The sequence below is a fragment of the Astyanax mexicanus genome, chromosome 14, assembly GCF_023375975.1.
Source record: "Astyanax mexicanus isolate ESR-SI-001 chromosome 14, AstMex3_surface, whole genome shotgun sequence".
Lineage (NCBI taxonomy): Eukaryota > Metazoa > Chordata > Actinopteri > Characiformes > Acestrorhamphidae > Astyanax > Astyanax mexicanus.
In genome coordinates, this window is record NC_064421.1 from 44,442,539 (window position 1) to 44,467,939 (window position 25,401).

Genomic DNA, 25,401 nt, shown 5'->3' on the forward strand with positions numbered 1-25,401 from the left:
CTTGTCTAGTTTAGCTTCTTGTTTATTTCTAGTCCTTCTCTTGTATATATTCCCTGTTTATTATTTTATTATCTCTAGTTGGTTTAGTTTATGTTCTGTAGTGCCTCTCGTTTGTTTTCAGTTATTTAGTTATTCCCTAGTTCCTCGTAAATACCCCTGCTTTGTGTTTATTAGTTTATTCCCTTGTATGTATGTCCCTAGCCTTGTTAGTCTCTTTCTTGTATCTCTAGTTTGTTTAGGTTTATGTTATTTTGTTTCACTGTTTAATTTTGGTTACTGGTTTTTGGTTATTCTTAGTTTATTTATTCCCTGTTCATATATATATATATATTTAGTACTTCTTGTTTGTTTAGCTCCATGTTCCCTGTATTTAACTTTAGTCATTTGTTTCTCGTTTATTTCTTGTTTTCACGTTTATCATCGCTCGTTTGTTATTGGTTATTTGTGTTTCTTTGTTACATGTTTACTTGTTCCTCGCTTCCTTGTTTCTTTGTTATTTATTTAATAAACTATTTATATATATCGCCCTTACCTGCACTTGTGTCCGCTTTCCTCGTCACCCTGCCTGGGTCACTTCGTGACAGAAAGACCGACCTCAACATGGACACAGCAGGTTCTGCGTGGACTGGCACCAGAATGGCGATTCGCCGTGCTCCTAGCGGGACCCCGGCGCAGGACACCTCGAGGCCTCAAGGACGCCGCAGGCCTCGGGGTAGGCGTTCTAAGGGGTCCCGCCAGCCGGAAGAAGACCCCTTTTTCGGGGAGGATTTTCTTGGGGGGGCGCTAAGGGTTGGTGCGGTTAGCCTCGGTGCCTCCGTGTACCCGAGGCTAAAGGAGCGGGACCCGTGGGACTTTCTCGGGTGCGCTCCCAGCAGCTCTGAGGAGGAGGAGGACTTTCTCCCTACACCAGCTCGTCTGCCGCTGCCTCCAGGGGCTGTTCTGCCTCCAGCACACATGTGTCCACCCTGGTTCCTGGAGGAAGCGGCATCCACCCCGGGGAGAACTACAGCAGCACCGGTTCTCCAGACGCCGACTCCCGTCCGATCCCCTGCAGCCAAGGTGCGCTCCTCACCGGCGGTTCCAGAGCTAGCTTCCCCGGTGGCTAAGGCGTTAGCTTCCCCAGCGCCTCCAAAGCTAGCTCCTCCCGCGGCCAAGACACTCTCCTCTTCAGCGGCTAAGCCACGCTTCGTGACTTCTGTGACGGCTGTGAAACCGCGCCCCGAGATCCCCGCGGTAGCAGCCGAACCTCGCCCCGTGTTCCTCGCGGTAGCTGCCGAACCGTGCCCCGTGATTTCCGCGGTAGCAGCCGAGCCGCGCTACAGGACCTCCTACCCAGCGAGCCAGCCGCGAGCAGAGACTTTCCCCGCGCTTGACTCAGCCGGAGAGAGTAGAAATCCAGTCCGGGATTTTGCGGCAACCGCACTCTCAAGCCCCACAGCTGCAGCGCCAGCACCTCAGGCTGAGGAGCTGGTTTTCATGGCGGCTGCAGATCTGGATTTCGCCGCTGCAGTCCAGCCTCTCTCTGGGACTATCTCCGCGGCAACCCAGCCGTGCTCCGGGACTGTTTTGGAGACTTTTCCCGTGCCGGTCTCTACCGGCGGCCCCGCGCTGCTTGCTGTGGACTCTACCGGCGAGGCTGCAGATCCAGTCCGGGTTTTCGTTTCACCCGCAGTCTTAAGCCCTGCTGCTGCTCCGCTGGATCTGCACACACCCAGCTCCGAAATTCTCTCGGCGGCCACGCCCATCTCCGAGGTGTCTTCGGCTGCTGAGCCACGCCCCCGGACTCCAGTCTCCGTGTCTGCTGAAGCTGCTGAAGCCTCCGTGTCTGCAGAAGCTGCTCCAGCCTCCGTCTCTGCAGAAGCTACTCCAGCCTCAGTCTCTGCTCCAGTCTCCGTGTCTGCTGAAGCTGCTGAAGCCTCCGTGTCTGCAGAAGCTGCTCCAGCCTCCGTCTCTGCTGAAGCTGCTGAAGCCTCCGTGTCTGCAGAAGCTGCTCCAGCCTCCGTCTCTGCAGAAGCTGCTCCAGCCTCAGTCTCTGCTCCGGTCTCCGTGTCTGCTGAAGCTGCTGAAGCCTCCGTGTCTGCAGAAGCTGCTCCAGCCTCCGTCTCTGCAGAAGCTGCTCCAGCCTCAGTCTCTGCTCCAGTCTCCGTGTCTGCTGAAGCTGCTGAAGCCTCCGTGTCTGCAGAAGCTGCTCCAGCCTCCGTCTCTGCTGAAGCTGTTGAAGCCTCCAAGTCTGCTCCAGCTGTTCAAGCCTTCAAGTCTGCTCCAGCTGTTGAAGCCTCCAAGTCTGCTCCAGCTGTTCAAGCCTTCAAGTCTGCTCCAGCTGTTCAAGCCTTCAAGTCTGCTCCAGCTGTTCAAGCCTTCAAGTCTGCTCCAGCTGTTCAAGCCTTCAAGTCTGCTCCAGCTGTTCAAGCCTTCAAGTCTGCTCCAGCTGTTCAAGCCTTCAAGTCTGCTCCAGCTGTTCAAGCCTTCAAGTCTGCTCCAGCTGTTCAAGCCTTCGTGTCTGCTCCAGCTGTTCCAGTCTCAGTGTCTGCTCCAGCAGTTCCAGTCTCAGTGTCTGCTCCAGCAGTTCTAGTCTCCGTGCCAGAGCCAGCTGCCCAAGTCTCCGTGCCAGAGCCAGCTGCCCAAGTCTCCGTGCCAGAGCCAGCTGCCCAAGTCTCCGTGCCAGAGCCAGCTGCCCAAGTCTCCGTGCCAGAGCCTGCTGCCCAAGTCTCCGTGCCAGAGCCAGCTGCCCGAGTCGCCGCGCCGCCAGCACCAGCTCCCGCTGCCATAGTCGCCGCGCCGCCAGCACCAGCTCCCGCTGCCAGAGTCACTACCCCACCGGTTCCTGCTCCCAGAACTTTGTTTGGCCCCAGGTCCCATGTACCCAGGCAGGCACCGAGGTCCCCTGACTTTGTCCCCAGTACTGTGCCCAGGCTGGCTCCTTGGACTTCCCCTCAGACATTTGCCAGTCCTGGGCACCCACCTGTGTTTCTGGTCCCCATGTCTCTCCCTGTCTTGGTCCCTGTCTCTGTTTACGTCCCTGTACCCGTGTCTGTCTCTGTCTCTGTTCCCGTCCCAGTTACAGTGTTCGTTTCTGTCCCTGTTGATGTTCTCGTCCCTGTTCCTATGTCCGGTCCCGTCCAGTCTCCGTCCCCTGTCCAGTCTAGTGTCCAGTCTTCGGTCCCCTCACCTGTCCAACCCTTCGTCCAGTTCCCTGTCCAGTCTCCGTCCCCTGTCCAGTGTCCTGTTCTGTCTCCGTCTTCTGTCCAGTCTCCGTCCACCGTCCGGTTCCCTGTCCAGCCTCCGTCCCCTGTTCTGTCTCCGTCCACCGTCCAGTTCCCTGTCCAGTCTCCGTTCCCCGTCCAGTCTCCGTCTCCTGTCCAGTTCCCCGTCCAGTCTCCGTCTCCTGTTCAGTTCCCCGTTCAGTCTCCCGTCCAGTCTCTGTCCTCTGTCCTGTCTCCGTTTCAGTCCCCGGTTTCGTCTCTTGTTTTCCCCGGCCTCTCCCCGCCGCCAGCCCCCGGGGTTCGTTTTTACGCGCCTCGGGAGCTGCGCGTTTAGGGGGAGGCTTCTGTCATGTCTTAGCCCTGTCTCGTGTCTCTGTGTGTCTTCCCCACGTGACCTGTGCTCCCCTGTGTCTCCCGTCTTAGTAGATTTCCACCTGTGTCTCATTTGTAGCTCCGCCCCTTCCCCAGGTGTTTCCAATTCTAGAGTGTTTCTTGTTTCCTTAAATAGACTTCCTCTGTTACTTGTCCTCTGTCGGTCTTTGCACCTTCCACTGTTGTCTGTCTCTCTGCGTTTCTGTGTTTCTAAAGCCCTTATTCCGTGTTTCTAAAGCCCTTATTCCGTGTTATTTCCTAGTTTGTTTCCCTTGCCCTGCTTAGTTTAGTTTCACCTTGTCTAGTTTAGCTTCTTGTTTATTTCTAGTCCTTCTCTTGTATATATTCCCTGTTTATTATTTTATTATCTCTAGTTGGTTTAGTTTATGTTCTGTAGTGCCTCTCGTTTGTTTTCAGTTATTTAGTTATTCCCTAGTTCCTCGTAAATACCCCTGCTTTGTGTTTATTAGTTTATTCCCTTGTATGTATGTCCCTAGCCTTGTTAGTCTCTTTCTTGTATCTCTAGTTTGTTTAGGTTTATGTTATTTTGTTTCACTGTTTAATTTTGGTTACTGGTTTTTGGTTATTCTTAGTTTATTTATTCCCTGTTCATATATATATATATATTTAGTACTTCTTGTTTGTTTAGCTCCATGTTCCCTGTATTTAACTTTAGTCATTTGTTTCTCGTTTATTTCTTGTTTTCACGTTTATCATCGCTCGTTTGTTATTGGTTATTTGTGTTTCTTTGTTACATGTTTACTTGTTCCTCGCTTCCTTGTTTCTTTGTTATTTATTTAATAAACTATTTATATATATCGCCCTTACCTGCACTTGTGTCCGCTTTCCTCGTCACCCTGCCTGGGTCACTTCGTGACAGGTAATTATACTATTCTGACTGGGCTGTGTAATAAAAAATTAATTCATATTAATAGAGGAAGAAAAAAAATATACAAAAAATATTATAATATACCACATCATGACCTCTAAATCCTCGCACTAACAGACCTGATGATGTGGTTCTGACACTGTGTGACTCGCTGTTATCTAGAACATGAGCTAAAGAATGCAACAGAGTAAAACATAACAGCACGTTTGTTCACGATAACAGACTACAGATAACTGTAGCCAGACGAGGACAACGTGCTCTCCTTCAAACCTGTTTAGCACACAAGTCTGATAAGTGTGTGTCTGTGTGTGAGGGAGAGAAAAAGACAGAGACTGGTATGGGTTGGGTATGGGATGGGCAGGATCAGAAAAAGACTGACTCTGAGTCACACACACACACACACACACAGAGCTATAGGCTGAATGGGTGGAACTAAACAGCTGTAGATTAAATCAGTGGGGCTGCAGTTCTGAGTTAATCAGACTGACTGATCAGTAATAACAGCTATTGATTAGCAGTGGAATGGTTCTCACTGAGTCTGCAGTTAACACTCACTGAGAGGTCAAAGCAGTCAGGCAAAAGGGACGAACACACACACACACACACACACACTCACACATAGGTCAGAGTGGTGTAACAGAGAGATGATGTCACTGCTAGGAATGTTTTTCCAGCTGAACAGAAAAACGCCCTATGAACTCCCTCACTGAGCGTGTGTGTGTGTGTGTGTGTGTGTTCAGTGTTTCTCAATCAAACATTGTGAAGAATGCTCAGTCAGCCTAATAGACAGATAAAACACACACAGACACACACAGACACACACACACCATCCCTCTGTACCAGGCAGGGTTGAGAAACATTGATACAGAGCTGTAACGAGAGAGAGATAGAGACAGAGAGAGACAGATGGAGAGAGAGAGAGTGAGATAGAGAGAGAGAGACAGAGAGAGAGAGAGAAGAGTGGAGTAAGAAAGACAGAGAGACTGACAGACAAGAGAGAGAAAGAAAGAGACTGATAGATAGAGAGCGAGAGAGAGAGATAGACAGACAGAGAGAGCAAGAAACAGAGACACATACAGGGGGTGAGAAGGACAGAGAGAGACAGTGAGTGAACCCTAACCACCCCCCCCCCCACACACATACACGCACACACTGTGCACACACACACTCCTTTCATTGTTATCTTCTTGCAGTTTATATATCATTATTGTACACTTTTATAATTTAATAAAATACTAGTTTTTATTTATTTAAAATCATATGCATATTTAGTATTTTTTTAGTATTTGTTTGCTTTTTTATTACATTTATTTCTTTTTCATCAGATTGTGTGAGTATATATATATATAATTATATATATATATATATATATATATATATATATATATATATATATATATATATATATATATAAATTTACTTTTATATTTATATGTTGTTGTGCCCAATAATCTATGTCTGTTTGTCTGAAATGCTTTGACAATACAAATGTAATATTGTCATTGTCATGCAAACTGAACTGAGAGAGAGACAAACAGAGGGGGTGAGAAGGACAGAGAGAAAGAGAGAGAGAGACAGAGAGAGGTGGTGAGAAAGAACGAGACTGATAGATAGAGAGTAAGATAGACAGACAGAGAAAGCGAGAGAGACACAGACAGACAGAGAGAGAGAGAGAGAGAGAGAGAGAGAGAGAGAGAGAGAGAGACAAGGGGAAAGACAGAGAGAAAGACATATATAGCTGTACGTATAACTTGTATAAACTGTATAAAAAATTGTATTATTGTTTTTTATAATTCAAATATTTATTTTGTTTACAAAATATATTATATATTATTTTTATATATTAATATATTTTAAATCAGTTTTAAAAAATCAGTTCTATTGTGTTTTGACAATACAAATGTGATAATATACTTTTTTATTACTCAAAAATCACTCGTATATCACTCATAAACACAATCTATTAAGTACAGTAATACAGTATAAACCCTCTTATTAGATAATGATTAATAATCAGATATATAGATTACTGATCTTACCCTCTCTCTCTGTGTCCTCACTGCTCCAGCTCTCCTTCTCTCCTGTCACTCGCGCGTGCTTGTGTGAGGCAGCACCACGCGGACTAAATCATGTAAACAGGAAGTGCGTCACAACACACCCCCAAAACAGGCGGGGTTATTTACTCATCGATTCATTAAGAAGGGAGGAGTTCAGGGGTGGATCAGAAACTTATTCTGCTGCTGCTGCTCTCCTCCCCCAGTAGATGGTGGAAGAATGGAGAAGGAAAGGAGTAGTAGGAATAAAATAGAGTAGAAATGAGACAACTAACCTTTTTCAGATATAAAACTGCTAATACTGCTAATAAACTGAGCCAATCACAACACTTACTTTCAGCACCATATAACACTGCTCAACCAATCACAGCTGCTGCACAGAGCCAGCACATATAATATATTAATACAGCTGTTCATTAATTAATGCCATGTTTTTTTCGTTCTATGTTTTTAGCTTTTTGCTAAAAAAAACACATTGTTTTTTTCATTTACTAGGTTTAGTTGGTAAGCTTACAGTACCAATCCAGAATCCTGAAATAATTCCAGTGTTGTATACTCTTGTTTATCGTCCAATGAAAACCACATCCAAAGAAAATTTTAAGGAGTAAGCATCTTCTTTCATTTCCTCCAGTATTCAGACAGGCGGCCAGATGGAGTCACAGAAACTGTTTCCAGGTCACAGAGAAGAGGAGGTAGGGAAAAATGCACCCAAGGAGTGAGAAAGAGTAAAGAGTGAGAAAGCGAGGAGAAAGAGAGTGAGAAATCACTGAGTGAGGAAGTAAGAGAAGAGTGAGGATTCAGAGGGTAAAGAGTGACACCCAAGGAGTGAGAGAGAGTAAGGAGTGAGAAAGTCAGGAGAAAGAGAGTGAGAAGTGACTGAATGAGGAAGTAAGAGATGAGTGAGGATTCAGAGCGTAAAGAGTGACACCCAAGGAGTGAGAGAAAGTAAGGAGTAAGAAAGTGAGCAAGTAAAGAGTGAGAAAGTGAGAAATATGAGGGTGGGGGAGTAATAAAGTGAAGGAGTGGTGAGTGATGGGTTAAGGGAATAAGAAGTGAAAGGGTGAGATGTGACACATGAGGGAATGAGACGGTAAAGAGTAAGAGAGTGAGGAGAACCGGTAAACAGTAAGGAAGTGACAGAAGAGTGAGAGAGTAAGGCAGTGAGAAATAAGAGACTGAGGAGTGAGAGAGAGAAGGGGTGCAGAAGTCAGAAAGTGAGGACTGTGAGCGAGGGACTAAAGAAGGAGTGAAAGAGTGAGAAGTGAATGTGAGGGAGTGAGGAGTGTAGAAGTTAGTGAGGATTGAGAGTGAGAAATGAGGACAGTAGAAGTTAGAGAGTTAGGATTGAGCATGAGAAATGAGGACAGTTGTCTGCTGACAACTTTCATGTAGATGCGAATTTCATTTTCCAGCAGGACACTTCCAAGGGTACCAATTGGTCTTACTGTATATAGGATTCAAATTTTCTGAAGCCATAATCATGAGCACTAGAACATGCAGAAACCTCCAGACAGTCTGAACAAAGATGTAGGAAGCATTTTTATTATCTACTGTTTCTGTCTTTCTGAAACAGAACTTCTAATAGAGGTTCAGACACTCTACACTCCTCCATCCACACCCTTTCTGGTGTCCAGCTGTTGTAGCTGGAGTTCTTCCAGTCTGCAGCACCGCCTCTGGAAACAAAGCACACACACACACACACACACACTCCAGAGCGAGGAGATCTGCGTCCAGCGCTGTTCCTCATAACACAGAGAGAACCCTTCAGACCCAGCTGAGCTCCAGGCCTGTGCTCACCTGACCTGCCCTTCCCACTCTGCCAGCATGCAGCCTCGGAGCGTGGCGGCGGTCAGTGTGGTGGACGTTCAGAAAAGAAGAAACCCTTCCAAACACTACGTGAGTAACTGTTCCATATTCTCAGCTTGTAGACCAGTCGAGGAACGAGGGAACCCCTAAACCCCCCCTCAGACTGAATAACTTCCTGATCTTTTATGGGCAGATTATCTGCAGACGTCTTCTCTGACTGCAGTATTGATCAGTAAACAACATTTCTGTTTTAATAATAATATTAATAACATTATCAGTGTTTATTATATAAAAGAGTTTAAACACAGATCAAACCCAGCCTCACACCGACCTGCAGCACCACTGAGCTGTCAGCAGGGGGCAGAGAGAGCACGGGTGTGCGCATGTGGGTGTTTTTGTTGTTGTTGTTGTTGTTATTATTTAGATGTTTATGTTGTTGTTTATCTGTGCATGTGTATATGTTTTTGTTTACTTGTGCAGGTGTTTACCTGTGCAGGTTTTTATGCTTCTGTTGCTATTTACCTGTGCAGGTGGTTATGCTTATGTTGATGTTTACCTGTGTAGGTGTTTTTGCTTCTGTTGCTATTTACCTGTGCAGGTGTTTATGCTTCTGTTGCTATTTACCTTTGCAGGTGGTTATGCTTATGTTGATGTTTATATGTGCAGGTGTTTATGCTTATGTTGCTGTTTACCTGTGTAGGCGTTAATGCTTATGTTGCTATTTACCTGTGCAGGTGTAAATAACTTAAATAACTTGTTGCCAGATGAAACATAATGACCCATGCAGTAATTATCTTACCTATTTGCTTAGTTAAATCCAGGTAGTGACCTTTTTTGTTCATGCAGTGTATATCTGCAGCTTCATAGTTTACAACGATGCTTTAACAAAACATGCCTCTGCGTAGGTGTTTATGTTATTTACCTGTGTAAATGTTTATGCTGTCTTTACCTGTCAAGGTATTTATGTAGTATTTACATGTATAGGTATTGTTAACTCATGCTTACATTGTGTTTACATTGTGCCTGTTTACTTGTATAGGTGTTTATGTTGTTGTTTACCTGTGCAGGTATTTATGTTGTTGTTTACCTGTGCAGGTATTTATGTGGTTGTTTACCTGTGCAGGTGTTTATCATCTCAGTGCTGTATTCAGATTCCAGCTCACAGCTGCTCTACAGGAGATACAATCACTTCTTCAACCTACAGGTACACAGTGTGTATTTGTGTTTGTGTGTTTGTATGTGTGTGGATTTGCATGTGGGTGTGTATGTGTGTTACAGTGTTTGTTGTGATACAGATGAAGCTACTGGATTTGTTTCCAGAGGAGGGGGGAGAGAGAGACCCCAAACACAGAATCATACCCTTATTACCAGGTACACACACACACACACACACACACAAACATTTAATCTATTGTATCCAGCAAGTGTGATTATGTGTGTGTGTGTGTGTGTGTGTTTGTGTTTCAGGTAAAGTTGTGTTTGGCCGCAGTCAGGTCAGAGATGTAGCAGTGAGGCGACTCAAACACCTGGATAATTACTGCCAGGTAACACACAAACACACACAGAAAACACACACACACACACCACACAATAAGGCAAACTGAATTATAATGCACATTAAGCAACACTAGTAAGGAACAGGGGTGTCGCCATGTTTTCCTTCTAATTCAGCAGGTCTCACAGCTAGGTGGCAAGACCTGTAAATCTAAATAAACAAAACTGTAATTCTTAAAAAAGCGCTGGATGTTAATCTACACAGATTTCAGATTTCTGAAAATTGTTTATTTGGGAGTAAAGTGCTTCTATTTATTTACAGAAAGATTATATTTGTAGATTTCCACTAAGACTAGCCATGGTTAGCGCTAATGCTGTCCAACAGTACAACACGGAGGAATGCTCTCAATCTCTCTCTCTCTCTCTCTCTTTCTCTCTCTCTCTCTCTCTCTCTCTCTCTCTCTCTCTCTCTCTCTCAGGCTTTGGTGAGATTGCCTCCTCGTATCTCTCAGAGTGAAGAGGTGCTGAAGTTTTTTGAGCCCAAACCAGAAGATCTCAACCCCCCAAAAGAGTAAGACACACACACATACTCTACCCAGATAACACACACCCATTGGCTCTGTAAGGGTAGCCTAACTGGAGCCAGAAAGCTTTTGCTGCCCCACATATGGATGCCCACCAGGGTCAGAAATGGGAACAGGAGGGGTTAAACAAGGGTCACATTTGGGTCCTACACTGTATATGAGGTCTAGATGGGATTCATGTTAGATTAACTTGGTTTGCAATGATTGGGCCCATTTGGAAAGCACAAGCACATGCCCACCTGGAACCCACCTAATACACAGATTCTGACACAAATGCATTATCTATTATGTACCCCTAGGTGGCAATGTGCTATTGTGTAACCAGTGTGTATGTGTGTGTTTGTTCACGTTTTAACAGGGACTCCTCATTCCTCACACCAGGTAACACACACATACACACACACACACACACACTTCACACAACAAGTTTAATACTATACAAATGGGTAGATTTAAGATTTAGCCTTGTATGTGACATGGACAGGCGTTATTGCTATTACTGTCTGACTAAATAAGGGAAAGGTTTAAAAGCAATCTGAGCAGTTGGAACAACATGCAAACCACATGTGCTGAGTGACCAGAACAGTGACCAGAACAGCCAAACAGTGGTATAAAAAGTTTGGGCATCCATGATAATTTTCATGATTTTCCTTTAGAAATTATTGGTTGTTCAGATCAGCAATATATATATCATAAATATAATAAATATAAATATAAAAAAATATCATATAGCAGATAAGTGAAATTAAGTTTATAGGATTTACAGAAAGTGTGCAATGATGTTTTAAACTAAATTAGACGTGCATACATTTGGGCACCCTTCTCGTTTTATTGATTTAAATACCTTTGCCACTAAATACTGATACACAAAATTAGTTTGGTAAGCTCATTGACCCTTGACCTACATACACAGCTGAATTCAATTATGAGTTAAGGTGGCCAACTGCAAGTTTTTTCTTCTCTTTGCATCTTCTCTGAAGAGCGGTAACATGAGAGCCTCAAAACACAAAACTCTCAAATGACCAAAAAACAAAGATTGTTCAACATCATGGTTTAGAGGAAGGATAGAAAAAGCTTTCTCAGAGATTTCAGCTGCAGTTTCCACTGTGAGGAACAGAGTGAGGAAATGGAAGAACCACAGACACAGTTCTAGATAAGACCTGAAGCGGCAGAACAAGTAAAATCTTAGATAAGCAGAGGAGAAGGATGGTGAGAACAGTCATAGTCAACCCATCATCATCATCATCTTACTGCAGATGGAGTCACTGTGCATCGTTCACTATTCACTATTCAGCACACTTTACACAAGGAGAGGCTGTATGGGAGAGTAATGCAGAAAAAGCCTTTTCTGAGCACACGCCACAAACAGAGTCGCTTGAGGTATGCTAAAGCTAAAGCACATTTGAACAAACCAGCTTCACTTTGGAATAAGATTCTGTGGACTGATGAAACTGATAAAATTTAGTTATTTGGAGGGAGGTTATTTATGCATGGAGGGAAAAGAAAACAGCATTCCAAGATAAACACTTTACTCCTCCACACAGTAAAATTTGGTGGTGGTTCCATCATGCTGTGGGGCTGTGTGATCAGTGCAGGTACTGGAATCTTGTACTGGATTCTTGAGAACAGTGTTTGAAGAATCAGTGAGAAAGTTGAAGTTAAAGCACCGGGGCTGGATACTTCAACAAGACAATGACCATAAACACTAAACTCTGCTCAAAATCTACTAAGTATTAAATCATGCAGAGGAACAAGAATAACGTTCTGGAATGATCATCTCAGATCATCTCAGTCCCCAGACCTGAATATTATTGTAAATCTGTGGTGTGATTTAAAGCCGGCTGTTCGTGCTCAGTTTTTTTAAAGAAGAATGATCCAAAATAACTTCAACCAGAAAAGCCAAACTCATATTGGAAGCTATAAGTGTTTAGAGGCTGTTATTTCTGCCTAATTTAGTTTAATCAATTAGTGCATATGTTCTGTAAATCCTATAAACTTTATTTCACATCTCAAATATCACTGTGTTCATCTGCTATATGATATACAGTATTTAACTGAAATTGCTGATCTGAACAACCAATGATTTATTAAGGAACATAAGAAAAGTTATCAGGGGGTTCCCAAACTTTTTCATACCACTGTAATTGCAGACATTTAGTGAGCAGTGATGCTCTCCATGAGTCATGCCAGCATTAGTGCCAGCACCATGGGCAGACGGCTAAAAGACCATTACGACGACTGCCTTTAACGGGCAAAATTATAAATGTTACCAGAAATCTCATCCATACAGTGGACAATGACCGGTCTCATGATTAAAAAAGGTCTCTGGAGACACTACTTCTATATGTTTAGTTCAATAAATACTGTCCATATCATTTATTGTTCCTGTTAAATTTTATCTTTCTTCCAAATAGCACTGCACTCCAACACTTCCCTCTTGGTGCAACTATTTTTTTTTTGGACTAGAAGTGGGGCTTGTTTTTACTGCAGTATCAGATTAAGTGTATCTGATCTCGTTCTGCATGATGGAGAACCATTAAGCCTCAATGAACCATTTGGATGCTTACATTAAAATATTTTTTTTCTGAATAATGTAGAACCTTTTATCTAACTCTGCTTAATGCTGCCTCAGATACTACACTGGCCTACTTTACTGTGCATGTGTGTGTGAGTGTGTTAAACATGCTGGTTTTACAGCAGTAGAAGTTTCCTTGTAAAAGCCACAGGAGAGATCTGCACATACCAGGATTAACCCATTAAACCCATTGCAGCGAGAGTTCAGCCAAACCATCAGAGCTCCCCACACTGCAGAGGGGGCTCATCCAGCTGCTTAGGGTGGATTTATACAGTCAGGGACTGGATTTGCCCCAACTACCCCACCTGGTGAGGTTGTGGTTGGGGTGGTGTTGGTTTTATATGGATGTTTACATTCTGGAGCCTCAGAATTAAAGAATGATACTGTGTGAATGTAACTGCAGCTGATTTAAAGGTGGAACATTAAACATTAAAAAGGTAAAGAGAAGAACCTCTTTAATGATTATCTTCAGTGAAGAAACTGATCAATCAGTAGTATTAATGTCAATATTTGTAACTGATTAATAACCTGCAGTTCAAGGGTTAAACCCCAGTCTGGGCTTTAATTCAGAAGAATAGCAGAACTCTGTGTGTGTGTGTGTGTGTGTGTGTGTGTGTTTTGGGGGTGGGGGGGTGGGGGGGGTTGCGTTTGGGGGCCGCTGACGTGGCAGAAAGGAAATGGGTTCAGTGTGATGAGAGAGAGGGAGAGAAAAAGAGAAAGAGAGGGATAGAGCGCAAAAGAAAGAAAGAGAGAGAGAGAAAGAGGAGAAATTTGAGATGGAGAATTAAAGTTTCCAAACACTCGCCCATCTGCAGTGTGTGTGCGGCGTGTGTGTGTGTGTGTGTGTGTGTGTGTGTGAGAGAGACAGAGAAAGAGAGAGAGAGAGAGAGAATGTGAATGTTTGTTCATTTTCATGCTGCACATATGTTTTTGTTTAGGTTTAGTTAAAGGGGTGGAGTCAAGCTTGATTGGCAGATACTCTCTCTCTCTCTTTCTCTGCCCAGCCCCCTTAACTTTTGCTGTTTCGTTTATTTTCCAGAGGAGAGTTTCTGCTAACACTGCACTGCTCTCTCTCTCTCTCTCTCTCTTTCTCTCTCTCTCTATCACTCTCTCACACACTCTCTCTATCTCTACCCCCTCTTTCTCTCCATTCTGCACTCATTCTCTCCAGACTTCTACTCCCCTCTTTCATTCCTACTCTCTTTCTCTCGCTTTACGTGGAAGAGAAGGTCCTGCAGTTTCTTGGAGGAGTTTGCTGGTTGGACCTAAAGGATCTAAACTCTTAGTGCTGCTTCAGGCAGGACGGATCTTACCTGCAGGCGCTGTGATTGGACCTCTTAGCTCGTACAGGAGAGCATCTTCAGATAGATACCTTTGGGATTGCGACCTTTGTAGATCAAGATGATGAACTGACCTCACGCTGTGCCCTGATTGGCTGCGACTCTGCTAGCATCCACAAATGGCACGCCGTGGTGTGGGGGGTCGTGGACGGGGGGGCAGCTGGTTCACGGCCTGTTTTTTCCCATCATCCTCAGGGGTGGAGTGCGGGGACGCCATGAGCGGAGACGAATGTTTGTGTGTGTTTGTGGTGGCAGCAGATTATCAGCGGCAGGAGAACACAGAGATCAGCCTGCGAGCAGGAGAGAGGGTTGAGGTGATCGAGAAGAACGACACAGGTGAGTCCTGGACCATAACCGGCCATTAGTGGCCCCCAAAGGACCCTCCCCGGCCCTCAGAAGGCCTTAATGGCCTTTTCTGAACCTCAGTGTCCTTTAGTGGCTGGCACTGAACCACAGTAGACCTCAGTTGGCCTTTACTGGCCCCTTAGTGGCTCTTAATGGCCCTTACTGATAGTTGGTAGACCTGAGTGGCTCTCAGTGATCTACAGTGACCCTCACATACCCACAGTAGACCCTTAATGATTTTAAATGACCCTACGTTGCCTTCAGTGGCCCTCACTGACTTCCAGTATTCTTCTATTGCCCTCAATGACAACAGCCTTCAGTGGCCCTCACTGAAAGTACCCCTTTGTAGCTCACTGACCTAAATGGCCTTCACAGATACATAGTAGCCCTCACTGACACACAGTAGCCCCTGAAAGGACTTTACTGACCCTCTGTGGTCCTTAGTGGCCCTCAATGACCCTCAGTAGCCCTCACTGACCCACAATAGCCATCACTGACCCACAGTAGCTCTCACTGACCAAGAGAAGACCCTTAATGATCTTAAATGACCCTCAGTAGCCCTTAGTGGCTCTCCATTATTCTTCCATGGTCCTCACTGGCAATAGCCTTCAGTGGCCCTCACTGACAGTACCCCTCATTGACACTCAGTAGTTCTGTGTGGCTCTTACTGACCCCCAGTAGCCCACAGTGGTCCTCACTGACGCTCAGTAGACCTCAGTGGCCCTTATTGACACATAGTGGCTCTCACTAACTCACAGTAGCACTCAGTGGCCCTCACTGATTTTTACTTGCCACCACTGATCTTTGCTGACTCTCATTAACCTTCACTGAATGTACTTAACAGGTAATGTCCTAACAAAAACAAAATAATGCGCTTGAGAAAAAAAAAACACATAGATGGGAGGAGAGTGGAGGGAATCAACCATAACATTAATGACATCAATGATCATCGCCCTGAAGCTCCCCAAAGTCCCATACAACTCAAACAGCAGTCACAGGTTACGGGTCTTGCAACAGGACAATGACCCAAAAAACACAGCTTAAACACCCAAGAATGTCTAAGAGGAAAACTATGAACTATTCTGAAGTAGACTTCAACGAGCCCTGACCTGAATCCTATTGAGCATCTTTGGAAAGAGCTGTAACATGCCGTCTGGACAAGGCACCCTTCAAACCCACAACAAAATATTAAGTAAATGGTACCATCATTTCTGTTCAGGCCTGTTTTATGAGTTTATTTTTTAAAATAGTTCTGTTGAAGCATGGTTAAAAAAAGCAATGGCTGACTTTCATTTGTTCATTTTCATAAAAATATATTTATTATTACTTTTGTCAGATTCAAGTTATTTCTGTGATCATTGTGGGTTTTTCTTTAATTAAACGAGGAGTACCAACAATTTTGTCCACACATGGGTAAGTATAATATAGAACAGCGGTATGCAGAAGAGTACTGTAGAGTTTAGTATAGTAGAGTACAGTAGTGGTGCAGAACTGGGTAGGTATTGGGTTTTCTGGGGTGAAGGCAGGAGTAATGGCTGAGCAAATGGTAAACCCATCAGTAGAGGAATGCTGAGCGTCATTATAAACCCCAACTGTTCACCTCCCTCTCTCCCCTCTTTCATGATCTCTCTATCGCTTTCTCTCTCAGTTCAATTCAATTTGCTATTTGCTGACATGATTAATATCACTCACCTTTTTATCACCCTTCTCTCAGCACTGTAACACATCTCAATCAGCACTGTAACACCCAATATCAGCTCTATAACCCCCTCCAGTATTAGCATTATATAACCTTTTACTCAGCATTGTAACACCCAATATCAGCTCTGTAACACCCTCCATTATCAGAATGATATAACCTTTTATTCAGCACTGTAACATCCAATATCAGCTCTGTAACACCCTTCAATATCAGCATTATAAAACCTTTTACTCAGCACTGTAACATCATATATCACTCAGCACTGTAACATCCAATATCAGCTCTGTAACCCTGTCCACTATCAGCATTATATAACCTTTTACTCAGCACTGTAACATCCAATATCAGCTCTATAACCCCCTCCAATATCAGCATTATATAACCTTTTACTCAGCACTGTAACATCCAGTATCACTCAGCTCTGTAACACCCTCCAATATCAGCATTATATAACTTTTTACTCAGCACTGTAACGTTCAATATCACTCAGTACTGTAACACCCAATGTCAGCTCTGTAACACCCTCCACGATCAGCACTATACAACCCTTTACTCAGCACTGTAACACCCAATGTCAGCTCTGTAACACCCTGCACTATTAGCACTATATAACTCTTTAATCAGCACTGTAACACCCAATATCAGCTCTGCAACACCCTCCAATATCAGCATTATATAACCTTTTATTCAGCACTGTAACATCTAATATCACTTAGCTCTGTAACACCCTGCATTATTAGCACTATATAACCTTAACTCAATTTTGTAACACGTTTCACTCAACACTGTAACCCCCAATATCCTTTCTGTAACACCCTGCACTATCATCACTGTAACTTCCCCTCTATAAGCATATATCAACTTTTACTAAGTATTGTAACCGCCTTCACCCAGCACTGTAACACCCTGCACTTTCAGCTTTGTAACACCATTGAGTACACCACTTTTCTTTAATGGGCTTGTTGTTTTCTCTGATCTGCAGGATGGTGGTTTGTGAGTACGGCAGAAGAACAAGGCTGGGTTCCAGCTACGTACCTCATCTCTCTTGCAGAACAAAAAGAACGCAGAACAAAAAAAGGAAACAGTAAGGATGATCAGAGATCAGTTATCTTATAAACTGTTTATTTTTTACTATTCAGCTTAATAAACAACTGTGCAAGCAGATCAATTTCAGCCATGGAATACACACACACACCCACACACACACACACACACACACACAGCAGGCACTCAGGCGCTGGGCTGTTAAACTGTTTTTATGTTTTAGGCAGAAGTCTCTGATTTTTCCAGCTCTTGCGCCAGACCACCTCTACTACTTACATAAACTGGAGAGAGAAAGAGAGAGAGGGAGAGAAAGAGAGAGAGAGAGAGAGAGAGAAAACGTTGTGCTGAGTGTGTGGAACAGTTGAGTTTTGCATCTCTTCACCTCCTCAGCAGAAAACTCTGATCACATGATCTCCCCGCTCTCCTGCTGGACTTCTCTGACCTAGTAAGTCTAAAACGTTCCATGAGGAACTATTAAGTTGCAGGACGGCATGATTAGAGCGCTCTGTTGGCAAATAATCCAAAACCACAAAGCTAAATACAGCTAAACTTTCCTGAACCTACCTGAACTTACCTGAACTGAACTCACAAGAATGGATGACCTATTGAAGTGCTGTGTAATTACTATGTTATCAGCATTTTTTATACCAAGTTATCTTGGGACTACCAATTGTCCCACTCATTCAGCTTCTTCTCAGCTGTTTATCCCCCATCACTAGTGATGCCCCAACACCACAAACTAACTCACAATCATACATAGAACCACACCCACAACAACTCACAAACACACTTAGAAACACACCCAAAATCCCAACAACCACACCCCAAAAAACACACCCACAAACACACTTAGAAGCACACCAACAACAACCACACCCTAAAACACACCCACAAACACACTTAGAAACACACCCAAAATCCCAACAACCACACCCTAAAACACACCCACAAACACACTTAGAAACACACCCAAAATCCCAACAACCACACCCTAAAACACACCCACAAATACACTTAGAAACACACCCAAAATCCCAACAACCACACCCCAAAACACACCCACAAACACACTTAGAAGCACACCCAAAATCCTAACAACCACACCCTTAAAACACACCCACAAACACACTTAGAAACACACCCAAAATCCCAACAACCACACCCCAAAACACACTTAGAAGCACACCCAAAACTACACCAACAGCAACCACACCTAAAACACACCACAGCTACACCCACAACCACAACAACCCACAAGCACACCCCAAAACACACTTAGAAGCACACCCAAAACCACACCAACAACAACTACACCCCAAAACACACCAAAAACCACACTTAGAAGCACAACAACCCACAAACACCCAAAACCACACTTAGAAGAACCACACACTAAAACACAACCCCAACACCCACTAACACACTTAGAAACACACTCAAAACCACAACAACAACCACCACACTCTAAACCACACCCACCCACTTAGAAACACAACCAAAACCACACCAACAAGAACCACACACTAAAACACAACCACAACAGCCCACAAACACACTTAGAAACACACCCAAAACCACATCAACAACAACTCACAATCACACTTGGAAAAACACCCAAAAACATGCCCACAGCCACACTCATAACCGCACTCATAATCACAACAACTCACAAACACACTAAGAAGCACACCCAAATCCACACCAACAACAACCACACCTTAAAACACACCCACAACTACAAACGCACTTATAACCACACCCAAAACCACACAAACAACAACCACATCCTAAACAAACCCACAACAACCCACAACCACAACAACTTACAAACACAGTCACAACCCAGAAACACACTTAGAAACACACCTAAAACCACACTAACACACAAACACACTCAAAACAACACCCTCTAACTCTCTCGTATGGTCGTAGGTGCAGGTCGCTATGTGACAGTCCAGGCCTACAGCAGTTCGGGTCGGGATGAGCTGGGGTTTGAGCGCGGGGTCACTGTGGAGGTCATCCAGAAGAATCAGGAGGGCTGGTGGTTCATACGGTAAATACTGTTCTCCTGATCTGTACAGATCCTGGTGGTTTCATTTGAATGTTGAGGGTCTCTCCAAAGTAGTTTCTCGCTCGGTTCTGCTGCTCTGATCTGCTGCTCTTGTCTCTCAGGTCTGAGGGGAGGGAGGGCTGGGCTCCAGCTTCCTACCTGAGGAAGGTGGAGGAAGACGTTGCCCCCGGTAACCAGACCGCCTCAGTGGAGACCGGAGAAGAGTCAGCCATCGGTCCGGTGGAGATCATCGGAAACCTAATGGAGATCAGCAACCTGCTGAACCGGAGACCAGCCAGTGACACATACTCTGCAGACGACACACACTCATACTCAGAGTGTGACACGAACAGCGACTCACACTTTAGTGCTGAGAGCACAGAAGAGCTGTACACCAGTGTGGACATCTCACACATCACTATCAATGACACACACAACACCATCAATAACACACATGCCGTCATCGACACACACACTGATGACCTAAACGCTGGAGTGGACCGCACCAGCACACACACACACTCCGACAGAGACGCCGACTCCAGCTCGGGACAGCACACACACACCACAGCTTCTGAGGCTCCGGACACGACTGTGTGTGTGTCTGTCCCAGAGATGAGTGTGTGCTCCGCCGTGCAGAAGACACACACCCCTGCCATCGCCCGAGTTACACCACAGAGATTCCACAGCGTGGAAAATGGTGAGATAATGGTGATGGTGGTAGTGATGGTGATAATGTTGATGATTATGGTGATGGTAATGATAATGATTATAACAATAATAGTGGTGGTAGTAACAGTGATTATGATGGATGTAATGAAGATGATGATGACAGGATGATGTGATGGTGGTAATAGTGATGATGATGGTGACGATGCTAATGGTGTTGAGGGTGATAATAAATATAGTGATGTGGTGATGATAGATATGGGATGATATAGATGATGGTAATGATGAGGGTGATGTGATAATGGTGTCAATGGTAGATGGTGATTTTTGATATGATGATTTTTGATATGATGGTGTTGGTGCTTATGGTGATGGTGATAATAATAATAATACCTCAAAACCATGGTGATGGTGGAGATGGTAATGACGATGATGATAGTGATAATGGTGATGATGGTGATGTGAAGGTGATGGTGTTTGTGGTGACGGTAAGGGTAATAATGGCAATGGTAGTGGTACAGATGACGCTGATGGTTATAATAATAATGGTCATGTGATAAATGAGAAAGTGATGATGGTTATAATCTTTCTTTTTCAGGTTCGTCATCTATCAGAGACAAGCCTTTGCCCCGCAGAGAAAACAGCCTGGTTAGTTCAGTTTAGTTTAAATCAGTTTTGTTTAGTTTGTCTAGTTCAGCTTAATATTGTTTAATTCAGTATTGTTCAGTTTAATTTAAATCAGATTTAATACAGTCTCTCTCTGTAAGGCTGAAGTAACCATTGTTTGTGTTTTTTCAGGGGTTTCAGCTGCCACAACCTCCTGATGCCCCTAGTGTTGATGTGGAGTATTACACCATCGCTGAATTCCATTCATGTCTGAGTGACGGCATCAGCTTTGGTGGAGGAGAGAAAGCTGAGGTAACGCACCTGTACCATCTCACCTTTACATCCCACCTGTACATCCCACATGTTCCATCTTACCTGCACATCCCACCTGCCCAACCCTACCTGCACATTCAACATTTACGTCCCACCTGTACATCCCACCTGATCCCTCTTACCTGTACATCCCAACTGTTTCGTCTTTCCTGTACATCCCAACTGTTTCGTCTTACCTGTACATCTCAACTGTTTCGTCTTACCTGTAAATCCCACCTGTACATTCCACCTGTTTCATCTTACCTGTACATCCCACCTGTTTCATCTTACCTGTACATCCCACCTGTACATCCCACCTGATCCCTTTTACCTGTACATCCCAACTGTTTCGTCTTACCTGTAAATCCCACCTGTACATCCCACCTGTTTCATCTTACCTGTACATCCCACCTGTTTCATCTTACCTGTACATCCCACCTGTACATCCCACCCTATGCCTCTTACCTTTACATCCCACCTGTTTCATCTTACCTGTATCAACACACCTGTAAATCCCATCTAAACATCCAATTTGTCCCATACATCCCACCTGTACATCCAACCTGTACATCCCACCTGATACATCTTGCCTGTACATCCCACCTAATCCATCTTACCTGTACATTCCAACTGTTTCGTCTTACCTGTACATCCCACCTGTGAATCCCATCTAAACATCCCATTTGTCCCATACATCCCACCTGTGCCTTTCTACCTATACCACCCTATCTGTACCATTTGACCGTTATCATTTATCCTGTACCTACAGCTGTAAATCCCAGCTGTCATATCACATCTGTACTGTCAGGGCAGGACCACCACTCAAAAATAACCATAAAAAGAGCTGTTCTGTGTATACTGATATAATAATTATCACACAGATTGTGAGTTTGTGTGTGTTTGTGTATGTGTGTATATGTGTGTAGGTCATAAAGAAGAACTCTGGAGGTTGGTGGTATGTACAAATTGGGGACAAAGAAGGCTGGGCTCCGTGCTCCTACATGGACAAGCGAAAGAAACCCAGCCTAAGCCGAAAGACCAGCACCCTCACACGGCCAAAAGTCCCGCCCCCTGCCCCGCCCATTAAAAAGCAGACCTCACTGCCCTGCATGGAGTCTGATGTCATGACCCTCGATAAGATCTGCGTGTATGAGGAGCCGGAGTATGATGTTCCAGCAGTGGGTTTGGAGCCTGAGCATGCGTTCCTTCCTGCAGACGCTAAAGCCCCACACTCCTCCCCCTACTGGCTGGGAGCCGAGGTACCAGGTAGGGAAGAGCAGTTTATCTATGACAGCAACACCTCTGGAATCTCACATTCGTCCAACAGGGGGCGCCAGAGGCCGGTGTGGGATCCTCCTGAGTATGACGCCCCCACAATCGAGTTCAGTTCAGTGTCCTTTTCCCAGGAAGAGCAGGACGAAGGATCTAAACCTAAGCCCATCCTCCGGCCCAAACCCTCAAACCCAGACTTTAGCTCCCTCAGACAGAGCCTCAAACCGACAAACCAGCAGAACCAGAACCAATCGAGATCCTCACGGGCGTCAGGTTTGTCTCTGTCTGACTCCGCCTCCTCTCTAGGTGACTCCCATACATTTAAGCTGTCAGTCAACACAGAGGCCGAGGTCACGCGCCCCTGTTTATCAGTCAGTGCTGAGGGTGAGGTCATGGCCTCTCAGCTGTCTGTCAGTGCCAAGGCCGAAGTCACGCCCCCTCGGCTTCACACCAGGACTGAGACTGAGGCCACGCCCCTCCAGCTTTATCGCAGCACTGCACAGTTCCAGCACAGCGCTCCTGGTGAGCTCAGCCTGCCAGCTGGTGTGATCGTGGAGGTGCTGGAGAAGCAGCAAAGTGGTTGGTGGTTTGTCCGCTGGGGAGCACAAGAGGGCTGGGTCCCCACCTATTTTCTGGAGCCCATTACACACACACTCATTGCGGGTGTACGGAACGGAGAATCTGACAGAGAGAAGGCCGAGCAGACTGGTTCTAATAACAGAGGAACCATAGGGGGCACAGTGAGACTCCAGGAAGGAAACAGTAACAGTAAGGACAATGCCAGTGTCGCAGTTGACTATGCCAGTGTTACCAAGGACAAAAACACGATTGCTAACGAGAACCCAGGCCCTCGTTGGAAGAATGAGTCTCCAGGTCCACAGATGACCCGTCGTGACCAGTCCGGTTCTGCACGATCCATCCCTGTGTCCATGGTGAAGCCCAAACCCCATCTCATCCACAACAACCTGAGAGAGGAGTACGTCACGGTGGCCGATTACAGCGGCAACACGGAGTCCATGGGATTCCCAGCAGGAACGAGGCTGGAGGTTCTCGAGAAGAACACTAATGGTTGGTGGTACTGCCGCACCCTCGACTCTCTTCACACGCGGCGGGGCTGGGTGCCCTCCAACTTCTTGGAGAAGAAGACATAGAGGGAGAAGTGAGGAGAGCTTAATGCAAAATGATGCAGTGGGTGTAATAGGAAAAAGTCACCAATTTTTATTTTATTTTTATTTTTTATTTTACATATTATTGTGCATTATCAGCTTAATGTTTATAAAAGGGTGGTGTATCTGTGGTGTATATATATATATATACAGTGCCATGTAAAAAGTATTTGCCCCTTAAAGATTTCTTTTGTTTTTTTAACCTTTTTTTTGTTTTCTTTAGTTTTTTTTATCAAACAAAATGTTATATCAGCCCAAGATAACCTGAGTAAATACAAAAAGCAGTAAATTGAAATAGTAATGTCAATCAATAAAAAAACAGATTTATCACAGTTTTTAAGTTTTTAAATTGGATATTTAAATGTAAATAAAAGAATAAGTGTAAGAAATGTAAAATGCAAAAAAAAAAAAAAAACGTTTTAATCTACACAGATTTCTCTCCTGAAAACGTCTCTGTCCTGATTTATTTTTCACATATGGCCAGGTTGATTTGGATATATTCTTTTCCCTTAATAAATGAAATTGTCGTTTTAAAACAGTTTTTATTTACTCAGGTTATCTTTGTCTGATAATAAAATTAGTTTGATCATCTGAAAAACGGACAGAATGTTTAATTAAACAGGGGGGCAAATACTAAGGAGGGTGGGCATGTTAGATCTTAGCTTACCTGAATTTAGCTAATGTTAGCTGTTTAATAACCTTGATGTGATCTGACCTGCCCTACCAGGTTGTAGTTTTAGCTTCACAAATCTCAATGCAGGGCGACAAACTACAATATGAAATATGAAGTATAGCATGACTAAAAATCCCTATATTTTTCATATGATCTACACTCTCAGTGGTAATAGTATTATAGTAATACACTATAGGAAGTCTATGGGGTGCTCTATAATGCTTTAGAATGTTTATATGATCCACACTCTCAATTTGACAGACTGTAATACACTACAGGGAGCATAGGGGGCGCTCTATTATGCTTGTTAGTGTTCATATGTTCCACACTCTCATTCTGACAGACTGTAATACACTAAAGGAAGCATAGAGGGCGCTCTATAATGCTCTATAATGTTCATATTATCCACACTCTCATTCTGACAGATGGTAATACACTAAATAAAGCATGAGGGGCGCAATAAAATGCTATATAATGCTTTGTAATACTCTGTAAAGCTCAAAGGATTCACACTCTCATTCTAACAGACTGTAATACATTATGTGTGTCATGTTTATTTGCATGTATTTGATTTAGAGTTGATGATGTGATGTTATTGTCACAGATATTTTAAATTCTTGTACGCTATATAAACATGTTTATCATTAGCGATATGTTACAGTTACAGTTAGGCAGATAATGTATGTACTGTTCAATAGGAAAAACCTTATTATTTGATTGGACAGGCTGGACACTTACATTATCTGACTAACTGCTCATTTAAGTAATAAAATAACAATCTGTTAAAAGTGTGACTGGTTTTCATCAATTATTTAATTATCATCATAATTTTATTTGTCTTACGCAAAAGTGCCTTGGTAAAGTAAAAGTAAAACTAAGTAAAACATGTAATTAGAAACATTACTAAAAATGACCTAGAACACTAAAAAAAAAATTGTTAGCTGTCTTTACTCTCTAACTATAAACTTTACTATGAAATATAATTATTAAAATCCTTCCAAGATATATATATATATATATGCCTTATTGTGTGACTCCACATCCCATCTATGCTTAAAAAATATTTTTTCATAATAAATCCATAATATTTAAGTTAAAATACACATTTTAGTTGTGTCACTGAGTTTCACTCAGTCCTGTTACAGTAACACATTACCCTATCTGAAACATCTGGAACATTCTACAAGTCACATCTACAACAGGAAGTCACATCTACAACAGGAAGCTACATCAGCTGGTTCTCCT

The 25,401-nt window shown here is 43.9% G+C and overlaps 1 protein-coding gene across 1 annotated transcript; it reads left to right on the plus strand.

Moving 5' to 3' along the window:
- The first annotated feature begins 7,480 nt into the window (after nt 1-7,480).
- sh3pxd2ab (SH3 and PX domains 2Ab) lies at nt 7,481-24,944 on the plus strand. The gene is made up of 13 exons (XM_022685920.2): nt 7,481-8,414; nt 9,448-9,528; nt 9,620-9,695; nt 9,792-9,868; nt 10,298-10,389; nt 10,761-10,783; nt 14,513-14,653; nt 17,347-17,448; nt 19,341-19,461; nt 19,581-20,158; nt 20,726-20,775; nt 20,926-21,045; nt 21,972-24,944. Exons 1-13 carry the CDS (start codon nt 8,343-8,345, stop codon nt 23,466-23,468), a joined length of 3,030 nt encoding a protein of 1,009 aa, XP_022541641.2. The 5' UTR covers nt 7,481-8,342; the 3' UTR covers nt 23,469-24,944.
- Nucleotides 24,945-25,401: the final 457 nt, after the last annotated feature.

What these genes read in the sequence shown, in the direction of transcription:
- sh3pxd2ab (XM_022685920.2), top strand. Translation starts at nt 8,343, where the DNA reads ATGCAGCCTCGGAGCGTGGCGGCGGTCAGTGTGGTGGACGTTCAGAAA. An exon ending in ATCACTTCTTCAACCTACAG is followed by an intron (nt 9,529 to 9,619) that starts GTACACAGTGTG and finishes GTTGTGATACAG; the next exon opens with ATGAAGCTACTGGATTTGTT. An exon ending in ATTCCACAGCGTGGAAAATG is followed by an intron (nt 20,159 to 20,725) that starts GTGAGATAATGG and finishes TTTCTTTTTCAG; the next exon opens with GTTCGTCATCTATCAGAGAC.